The sequence below is a fragment of the Humulus lupulus genome, chromosome 5 (assembly GCF_963169125.1).
Source record: "Humulus lupulus chromosome 5, drHumLupu1.1, whole genome shotgun sequence".
Lineage (NCBI taxonomy): Eukaryota > Viridiplantae > Streptophyta > Magnoliopsida > Rosales > Cannabaceae > Humulus > Humulus lupulus.
The window spans coordinates 33,912,690-33,924,013 of record NC_084797.1 but is presented as its reverse complement, the minus strand read 5'-3'; the positions used below and the strand labels follow the sequence as shown (position 1 = coordinate 33,924,013).

Here is an 11,324-nt window from a genome sequence, read left to right as displayed (position 1 = left end):
CCGTTGTTTGTAACCGTTGTTGATTGAGATTGGCTGCACTCATGAGGATGTAGACCACCTTGGTCGAACCTCGCAAATTATGTTGTATGATTTTCTTTCATGCATTCTTATTGTTGTCCTGTCAAGATTTTAACGGTGATGTTTTTTGTAGTTTGAGTTTGACTGGGTTGAGAAGGGCACATTCAAGGTCTTTGATTGACTATTTGTGAGAATTTTGCTTTGCCATTTCCTTGTGTGTTTCCACATCAATACAACAATAACATTAATATTATGATGCAACCCACTTTTTAATGTGAACATGATTTATACCACATTTTTATTTTATTATATCCCTACAGTTTAAACCATAAGTATAGTGATTTATTAGTAAACTATCGAAAAATGTATGGTGCTATGAATAATTAGCCAATTATAAAAATATATTACATGAATCTTTAATTCAAAATCTAGTGGTAAAAAACATTATTTTAAAAAAATTGAGTGATGTTTGTAAAATCAACCCGTATAATTGAGTACAATAGAACTTAGATTAAAACAGCAAAGGAATCACATAATTGTACAAGCATGAGGATTGTCATCGCTAAAGAGTGAAGCAATAGCCTCGTCGGAGGCTACAGCGACGGAATAAACAGATGGTGTATGGAAAAAAGTGTGAACACCATTAGTGGTGCCATTTTTGTAAGCATCATAGTAATGATTGACAATGTGAGTTGGATACTTGTAAAACGATGAAAAATGAGAGTATCCTGGAAATGGCCATGGCTCTGCTGCTTTTCCAGTTCTCTTTATGGCCTTAAGCACCTTTTTCTCTTCCAAGGCATAACCTCTCACTGTTATTTTCTGTGTTTCCATCTCTACTTCCACCTCTTCCGCACCTTAATAAAAAAATAAAATCAATATTCAGAGATGTTATTATAAATGTCATTAAAAAATAAATTAGTACAGAATTAAAACCAAAAAAGCTTATAGGTTTTGGAAGTTCTTAAGTGTGTCTTTGGATTGATAGATTATACCATCTCTAATCCAACAAAAAATGAGTTAATGCTATATTTGGTCCAATATTTATAATTGTGTATCAATGCACAAGCTACAAATTAACACAAAAAAAATCAATAATTTATATAATATTTATTAAGAATATACAAAACTTATTTTTTATTATCCAAATTATGTATTATAAGAAATTTGTCATTGAAAAATAAATAAAAAATGATATATAGTTGGTTATTAATTGTCAACTACTAAATTGGAATAATTAGTAGCAATATAATAAATAAATAAAAATAGTATTTATTGATGTATTAAATTTGGGTCAAGCTATATTTTGTGTCAAATTTGACACAACTTTTAGCAATATAGCATATGTCAAATTTGACACCTTCTTTAAATTACTATTAAAATTATATATTTTTTAAAGATATGTTAAATATATCATTATATTAATTTTTTGGCAATTGAAGATCTTCTTAACCGCAAAGTAGGTTCAAGGTGCATATTTGAAAAGTCATAGTCATACCAAACAAAAAAGCTTTTATGTTTGGTGGCTAATCTACATTACTTTGCCCTAAATAGACTGGGAGACTTGTGGTGTTTATAACATTCTATAACAGAAATTATAAAGAAAGTGATAAATAAAGTCAACGAAAAAAAGGGCTAATAGCAACATAAAGCCTGAAATGCCTAATTTTTTTGTAGCTTTAGTGGGAGTGTGGGTGTAAAAGAAAAAGGCTTCTTAGAGAGTGGGCATGAACACAAAGCAAACGAATACAAATTTATTGCTCCTAGTTTTTTCCACTTTTCATACACTGACAAGTGTCTAAAAGAGATATTGGAGAAAAATTAGAAACAAAGGAGGTAGCATTCAATTTTTTTCTTCCTCTTCTTTTTTTTTTTTTGGAGAAGAAGAGTGACTACAATTTTCCTTTTGGTGAACCCATTTGCAGTAGGACTATTGGGATTTTTCAAAATTACCTACTTTTATTCATTATTTTATTTTATTATTAATACTCATATTTAGAGGCAGAGTAATTAAAATACTATTGATTTATATTTTTAGGCTTCTGATTTACATTTATGAATGGGTGTGTAATTTACATTTTTGACTAGTAGTTTATATTTTAAAAGATTATTGTTTACATTTTAAAGCCTAAAAAAAGTACAATAAGTTTTGTAATTAAAAAATTGGTATTAATTAATAATTTTAAAATTTTAGATAAAAATAAAAAGACTAACTTAATTTGGGTACTACGTGTAATTTCTTCACGGCTGTTATTGCACACCAAACCGGTCTTCAACCCATTTTTACCAACTCAATCCTACAAATTTGGGTCAGATTATATCCTCACTAAAACTAACTGGGCATGAAACAAGTCACAGTTTTCAAACTGAGCTAACTCTGAAGTGGCCGAAGCCCATTACAGGTTCATGCTGTTATTGCCTTTGAAATATTGTTTAAGAAAACTAAAATAAATTAAGTCAGCACACATTTTTTTTATTAAAAAATTAATTCATATAGAAAAAAAAAATCCTAAAAGAAAACTAAAGATATAATAATTTATATGAATAATCACCACGAAACTTTATAATATACACCAATAAACAAACATTAAATAATTTATCATCAACTTTAACAACAAAAGAATTAAGTTGAAAAAATACATAAATGTTTTGAAAAAAGTAAAAAAACAATGATATAAAAAAACAAAATGATTTTGTAGTCCATTTGGTTTTTTTTTTTTTTTTACTATCTAACAATGCTAACATAATCTTTACAATTCTATACTTGACTAACTAAACGGCACTGCATGTTAGGAAGTTCCGATTCTCATGTTAGAAATAAAGGAGACAGAAGTTACTTAACATTTAATAATATTAAGACAACAGTGCAAAAGAAAAAAAGTGTAGAAAAGTAGTGGTAAGCATTGTCATTATAAATATAAATTAGACAAAAAGCTTACCTTTGACCTTTAGAAGAGCTTTCTTAAGCTTTGAAGCACAGCCTTCACAGTCGAGGTTTGGGACTCTCACTTCAACCATCTGAAACATTCACATTGTCAAGATATCACTTCCATATTCCATAGAACAATAGTTAGTGTAAAAAAAAATGCCGTACGAGTAAAATAATACTAAGAATGACACTTACTGCAGACATTGTTAAATTTTTTCCAGAGCAGGTTGGTTTATATAACACCAATAATGAAGCAAAGCAAACAACAGACACTCTCTTCTCCTTAGCACTATCACATTATGTCAAAGGGTTTGAGAGCTTATATATAGAGAGAGTCATCATGAGCTAAAAGAGAGGAGCCTTTGGGTTTTGAAAAGACAGAGAGAGAGCATGAGAAGTAGTACTCACGCGTGGAATAAAAAAGCATGACTTTCTTAACCCCAACACCAAAGCTAATATCTCTCACTCTCTCTCTCTCTCTCTCTTTTCATTTTGATACTTCTTTAATTACAATTTCCTACTGCTCAAACACCACGCTCTTCCCTTGAATTATTATCAAACAGTCCTCACCCATACGACATAATTAATTAAACCCCATTTTATAATACGACATGTAGGGTCTTTTACTCATAATTTTGTGACATTTTTATTAGAACAAACCCTGATTCTTTAAGCTTGTCGACCATTTATTACGTCAACTGTCGTTTGATATATGTGATTATTTAAGGCAAAGTCGATTGCTGTACAAAAACTATTGGGACACCCCGTAAAGTAAACCAGTTTAAGGCACTTTTTTCTAAGTCATGACATGAGAGCCCATTTTTCGAGCTGTGTTTTCTTTCCCCTGTCTTGCCTGCACATTGTGCAGAAAAGAAGCTCTTCACGCTTTACCACTATGAAAAGGCTGAACCCACTTTGCTGAATATGCTCTGCTAATATAAAAGAACAATTGTTAGACTATGTAGATGTTGGCTATGCGAATGGTATAATTTGTTCAGGCTATAGTCAAAGGGAAATTTTACATTATATACATCATAATATAGTTAAATTTTATAACATGCCATCATAAAAATTCTCCCCATAATGTGCCCCCTCCCTTATTTTGGACAAAAATACTCCCATCACTCAAATTTAACACTTCATACATTTTTCTCTCTATCTCTTTCTCTCATCCATCATTTACAGCCATTTTTCACAGCAATCCTTGTCGATTTTCACAGCCAAATCATTGAAGAAATTAGACTGCTCAGATCTGGAAGTTTCATTTCAAGTGAAAAATTTGTCATTCTTAGCATTTTTTAAGAGAAAAAAATCATGGGTAAGTATCATTTCATTCTATCTACTTGTGAATATGAAATGTCATGGTTAGATATTAGATTCGAACTGTTCCGCAGCTGAGTTTGGATTTTTTTTCTGCAATTTTTGAACTGTTCTTCGAATCTGGGATTATGTGGGAGCCATTCCAAAATCGATGGTACATCGATGGCATTTCGATGGTACATCGATGGAATGTCGATGCTGAGGTGAACATCTAATTTAGATGTTATTTTCGATATAATATCGATGGTATATCGATGTTGAATCGATGTCATATATGTTGATTTGGTTCAGCATCGATATGGTATCGATATATCATCGAAATGGAATCACATACTGATGGCAACCATCAGCATCGATTATACATCGATGGCATTTCGATGGTACATCGATGTCATTTCGATTGTACATCGATGGAATCTCGATGCTGAGGCAAACCTCTAATTTAGATGTTATTTTCGATGGTATATCAATGTTGAATCAATGCCATATATGTTGATTTGGTTCAGCATCGATATGGCATCGATGTGGCATCGATATACCATCGAAATGGAATCGCGTACAAATGGCAACCATCAACATCGATTATGCATCGAAATGTCATCGATGTTGAACTGCAATACAGATTTTCATAGGCATCGATTCATCATTGATTTACCATCGATTCTTCAACGATTACACTTTATTTTTATAATTTTCTTATGTTTTTTTTTTTTGTAAATTTGTAGGTTCCAGAGTTAATATAATTGTTTCTTACAATGGTGTTTGGGAACAGAAAGCAGAAAAATGGAATTTCAAAGCTGGTTTGAACACTATAATACATGTACTAATTGATGTTGGTTACATGGAATTATTGGAGAAGTTGTATTCAAAGCTAAAAGTGGATAGGTCATTGTTTGACTTGAAGTTGGAAGTGTTGTTTACATGCAATGATTTTAGCATAGATTCCATTGAAATCACAGATGAAGAAGGAGTTAGTGCTCTTATTCTTGACAATTCGAAGTCCTTAACACATCGGGTTCCTTTATGCGTTAGTTCGATTGCAAAGGACATTGCTCTTATTGATCCATCTCCTAGAGCGAGTGTTAATATGGAAAATCATAATCAATCATGCACGGCTGTTCCACAAATAGCTCCTGGACCAAGTGTATGCATGGGAGGTCCTAGTCATAATGAAACTTTTTTCCCCCAACAAATCTCCCGCATGATGATGGGTATGAGTATGAGCCTTATGTCAACGACGATCTAGTTGCCCATTTTGGTGATGATGATGAAAGAGTTGAGGGGTGCAGTAGTTATAACGATAACTCAGAGGGTTGATTGTCGATGCTACTTGTGGTTCAAGTGGATAATTTAAATGTACGACCCTTGCCAAGACGTCAAGAAAGCCAAGGACGGAGGACTGCTGGCTCAGAGAGCATTCGTCCAACTACACAAGACGATAGAAATAGATGGAGTTCTCCAGCGTATACTGCTGAAGATATCCCATGCCCCTCTTATGTTATCCCCACGTTATCTGGAGTGAGTTGTGGCGTAATAGAAGTTGGGAAGGTTTTTGAGAACAAGTTAGAGTTGAAGACGAATGCACACTTGTATGCAATGAAGAAGAACTTCGAGTTTGTGGTGAAGAAGTCAGGTACTGAAGTTTGGTATATCACTTGCAAGGATCCTGATTGTGGGTGGAGATTGAGGGGGAAGAGAATTCGTAAATCTGATATGTTCGAGATAATTCGTTTCACCAACAAACACACTTGCTCACTTGACCTCCTACATAAAGGCCATCGCCAAGCTGCACCTTGGGTTATTGTTCATTGCATAAAGAAAAAATATCAGACTGGATCGAATGCGTACATGGAAAACAACACAAGAGAGGACATTAAGAATGATTATGGCATTGAGTTGTCATATGGAAAAGCTTGGAGATGCCGAGAGAATGCTCTTTCTTAGAGGGACACTGGAAGCATCCTACCAGAAGTTACCATCGTACTTGTTCATGCTTCAACAGAAAAATCCCGGGACGTTGAGAGATTTTGTCACTGAGGAAGATCGATTCAAATATTTCTTTTTCTCACTCGGAGTTAGTAGAAGAGGGTTTCATACATGTCGTCCTGTGTTATGTGTGGACGACACTTTTTTAAAGACAAAATACAGTGGGCAGATGTTATGTGCAGTCACGCTGGATGCAAATAACCATCTATATCCAGTTGCATTTGGTATTGTGGATAGTGAGAATCATGATTCTTGGAAGTATTTCATGTCAAAGATAAAGGAAGCGATTGGGGAAGTTGAGGACCTGTCGTTTGTATCTGACAGGCATGAAAGTATTACACATGCCTTGGAAACTATTTTCCCCGATGCCTATCACGGTGCTTGCTACCACCACATTAGTATGAATGTGGTTGCTAAATTCAAGACTGATCATTGTCACGTGTTGATGTATAATGCGGCATATGCTTTTAGGAAATCCGAGTTCCACGCTGTACGCCCTAAATATCCACGGGCTATTAGCGAGCTGAGAAATGACATAATTATATCAGCCACGTGGAAGCCACGTACCCGGAGCTGCTGTTACAAGGTCCTACCTCTTTAGCTCGAGATAACCAAAGGCTTAATGAGATTACTAAAGAGTCGAGTCAGAAGTATGGACACCATGAGCTGAGACTACATCAAGCTCGAGATACGAGCTTGAGTTGGCACCTCTGACCTTTTATAAAGTCAACCACGCAATGTAAACGTGCATATATCAGACATCACGTGTCTGATCCATCCCTGAATTCTTGGACACACAGCATAAACGTGCGTGTTCAGGCACCCACGGCTGGGTTGGGCTGTGCGGCCCATTATCCCCCTTACCTATTGATTAGACCACACTTCAATGTCAGGTTTTAGGAATTAATCATGAATGTCACAGGAGTGACATGATGGGTAAGAAGGTCACAGGATGACCTCCCTTTTCAACACCCAGGTGCCCTCTCCCTATAAATATGGAGACCCTGGGAGTTGCAAAGGGTTGGCTTCTAATTTGTAAAGAAATACCCTGTAAGGAATATCAGAGAGATATCAATAATATTGGCTGGTGGACTAGAAGGATTTTAACCTTTGAACCACCTAAAAAAGTATTTGTGTTATCATTTTACTTTGAGATCATTCATCTATTACGGCTCATTATTTAGCACTAATCCCTCTCCTTATTCTATTAATTACCTGTTGCCGAAGAACTGCGTCAACACACGCTAACTTCGAAAAAATCAAATCAAAAGACCCAGATATTGCTCAATACCTAGAAGGCATGAGTTTTGATAAGTGGTCCCGTGCTTACTTTCCTGGAAATAGGCATGTCATTGTAAATTGTATTTTAATTTATGAAATCTTCTAAATTTACATTACTATTAAATGTTAGTTTTCCTGGATACTAGGTATAATATAATGACAAGCAATTACACTGAAAGTTTCAACAATAAGACCTGGGACACTAGGAGCTTTCCGATAACTACATTCGTTGAAATTTATTCTCTTCACACTGCAGTCCTGGTTCTGTGATAGGAGAGAAGACAACTACAACTCTTGCACCGACCTATGAGAAAATTTTTGTGGATATGGCTGAGAAAGCTCGATTCTTGATCCCTTATGCAATAGGGAGGCATGAGTTCCATGTGTTAGATGGTGAGCTGAATGGTGAAGTCGACCTCCTGAATAAGACATGCACATGTGGTGTGTTTCAGATTATTAGTATCCCATGTGCTCATGCACTATCTGGATCCCTTAAGCAAGTGGTGAAATTTTATTCACTGTGTTCAAATTACTATAAAATTGAGACATGGAGGTCCTCTTACACAGAATCTATATATCCTACTGGCAACGAGGAAGAGTGAATTGTTCCACATGACATTATGACAATAAAAGTGAGAATACTTGCGCAGAAAAACCCGGTTGGTCGTCCAAAGAAGAAACAAGGTAGGCCTAAGACGAAACGACATCCTTCCAATGGAAATAAATTGGTTGTACAACGCAAGTGCAGCACTTGTTGAAGTCTAGGCCATAATAGGACAACTTGTAAAGTTCGTGTTTGAAATTTATGGCATCAATGTTAAACTTTTTATTTGGGTACTAATGGCCTTTGTTACTCTTTTTATTTGTGTATTAATGGACTTTGTTAATCGAAATGACATTGTTTATATACATAACTAAGGAGAAATATACTATTGTGTGTCATCGAATAGCCATCGAAATGACATTTTTTATATACAAAACTAAGGAGAAATAAAAATAAATGTTCTAACATAAAGAAATCAAAATAAATGTTCTAACATCAAGGGTACACATTCTCATAAAAATGTCGATGCATAATTTATTCCTGACGTACTGAATGTTGTCCTCGATGGCATATGATAAGGGAATGTCTCCAAGAATAAAATCCAAGTGTTTGATGGCAAAGACACCACAATCTCCGCTGAAACCAAGAAATCGCATTTGTGAGTGTATTGAAAATTAAAGGAGAACAGTGTTATGAAAATCTGAAATTAGTACATCTAAATACCTGGTTCTAGACTGTGGGACAATATCAGTGGACATGCGCTGCCAATCAAAGTTTCGAACGGTGATCTTTGGTCTAGCTATTTTCAACTTGGGGTGTCCTTTAAACATACCAGAAGCGTTGAGTAAAGATGGAAGCATCCTAGTCCAAGGCTCGATCAACTTAGACAACTTATTATGGCTAAAGTTGGAATGATCTGAGTCAAATATAGTGATCATCCAATCAGTGAAATTTATTTCGCAAAGGACCCAATATCGATTTTCCAAGCACCAGTGGAAGTAGACCTCATTGTAATCACCCCAAGGTTTCTTGTATTTTTTAGCATCTCCTTTCACGAAATTAAGAATGTCCGAGTCCCATTGGTAAGTCCTGCTTTTGTTCTTGAATTCCTCATATCTAGTAGGAATATACTGTGCAAATGATGAATCAAGTACGGTGGCTTTCACAGGGTACATATTCGGCAACTCAAAAAGACGTCTCCATGTAAGATAATTCGCAGTGTCGAGATGCTGCAAATAAATAGAGTATCGTTAAGGAAGAGTGGATTGTTAAAATGAGATAAATGTTCTAACAAATATAAGAGACTTATAGTTTCTGCCAACCATTCTTTTGCCACCTTCAACTTCAAGAACCAAACAGGGGTCCCATCACAACATTCCAACTTCCTCGATCTGCTGTTGTCAATCTCATCGAGTACCCATCGGTTAAAAGTTGTCAACATATCTTGATCCAACACCTTTAAAGGAAGGATCGTAACTGGGTCCTTAAACTTTGGTTTCTTGGCTGCTGGAGTATAGTGCGCTTACCTGTAACGGGAGCAATTAGTATATAATCTCTTTAAAACATGTAAAAACTCATGGATTAGTCGTACCTAAGACCGTCTGCACTGGTTGAGAAGGTGTGGCTTCTCCAACAAGAGGCTCGTAACATGTGGGGAGAATGTCGTACTCTACATCCACTGCTTGAGTAGATCCAAGAGTAGGTATACCACCTAGTGTTGCCAACTTCTCTAATATGACTTCTTGATTTTTAAGGACGATACCTAGAGTGGCCTTAACCTCGTCCACTGCACCTGATAGTCTGGCCATCTCACCCAACACAACCTCATAAGCCCCAGGAGCAGGAGCAGAAGGAGGTTTTGCACTAGTATCTGGAGCAGTCTCTGTCGGGGCATCCTCCACAAATATGCCAGCCTCCATGGCTATCTCAGCCACCGCAGCAGCCTCTGCCTCAGGATCGTAAGGTCTTCCATCCTCTAGTACAGGCTGGATCATATCCTGCAGCATCGCATACCTAGGAGCATCCCCCTTTGTCCTCTGATATATGGTTTCGAAGAAGTCTCACTCATTTGGTCGAGGCCTTAGGATAGAAATGCATGACAACTGTAATGGAAACAAATCAAGCAAATTAGAAACGACATATTTAAATTTAATATAACTTATATGTCTCCTCACAAGTACATCCTTCAAATGCAAATGCTTCGGTTGGCCTATGCTCTCCCACTGTAGCATCCTAGGGAACTTGAATCCACAGGGCTTGGCGTATTCCTTCTGTAAATCAAGAATCGTCTCGTATGCCCAATATTGCAAGGCTGGTGGATACCCCTGCAAGTGTACTTTGCCTCCACCTGAACACCCTTAGAAGACTCCAGCTCGTGATCTTCTTCGCCTTCTTACCTGGTATTGTACCACCAATCGCTTTCATATCTCTACTGAATTGTTTCACAGTTGTATCGAATGAAAGGGATCCCCACAGATACTTCTCAAAATAATCTAAATCCTCGACCATCGGCAATGAATCTCGCCAAATAGCACTGTCGTTCTCAGCAGCCAATAGTATACCCTCCACAAAGTAAACCAAGCTGAGCTTGTACAAATCATCAGGTATATCGCACATACTAAAATCTCGTTCCAACATACTAAACCTAATGTCTTTCTTTGGTTCCACACTAAAATATGTATTAACTAGGCGAGAGGAAGTAATGTGAGGTTGAATGTCAACGACAGGTGGTGGACGGGAGCAGCTCAGGCCAGTGATAATGGCAAACTCATGCACCCCAAACTTACATAAGTTTGGGCCCATCAAGAAGTGCACCTCATCGCCACGCGGAGACTTGACCTTTCGCAAAAGCAGTGTGTGCACCAATACCCCAGAGAACGAAAAGGCAGGGGCTGTGAAGAATGGTCCAAAAACAGACTCATCCACCCTCCCCAACAATCCATGCTCCTCAAATCTTTTCTTCAATTTTATTAACCTCCTAGAACCTCTATAGGTCATACGACCGACATAATGATCCTCTATAAGGATCTAAAGCGGTGGGATACGTTTGGGTGGCATTTGCAAAAATATCCAAAAAAAAAGAGAATTAGTTGAATTTACAAAAAATACACAGTCTGTTGTTGTCATCGAAATACCATCGAAATAGCATCGATGAAGCATCGAATAAACATATAAAAGCCATCGACATCACATCGACATAGGATCGAATAAACATCAATGCATCACCATCAAATTAATGTGCTCTAA

General features: G+C 36.5%; 2 protein-coding genes across 2 annotated transcripts; both read right to left on the bottom strand.

Annotated features, from left to right (window-relative positions):
- Positions 1 to 508: 508 nt before the first annotated feature.
- LOC133780349 (heavy metal-associated isoprenylated plant protein 31) lies at positions 509 to 3,284 on the bottom strand. Its single transcript, XM_062220142.1, has 3 exons — positions 3,143 to 3,284; positions 2,958 to 3,036; positions 509 to 875 (listed from the first exon to the last, which is right to left on the bottom strand). The coding sequence occupies exons 1-3, from the start codon at positions 3,149 to 3,151 to the stop codon at positions 547 to 549; spliced, it is 417 nt and encodes a 138-aa protein (XP_062076126.1). The 5' UTR covers positions 3,152 to 3,284; the 3' UTR covers positions 509 to 546.
- A 6,858-nt stretch (positions 3,285 to 10,142) lies between these two features.
- On the bottom strand, positions 10,143 to 11,075 carry LOC133779032 (uncharacterized). Its single transcript, XM_062219035.1, has 2 exons — positions 10,475 to 11,075; positions 10,143 to 10,180 (listed from the first exon to the last, which is right to left on the bottom strand). Exons 1-2 carry the CDS (start codon positions 11,073 to 11,075, stop codon positions 10,143 to 10,145), a joined length of 639 nt encoding a protein of 212 aa, XP_062075019.1.
- Between the last annotated feature and the right edge of the window lie 249 nt (positions 11,076 to 11,324).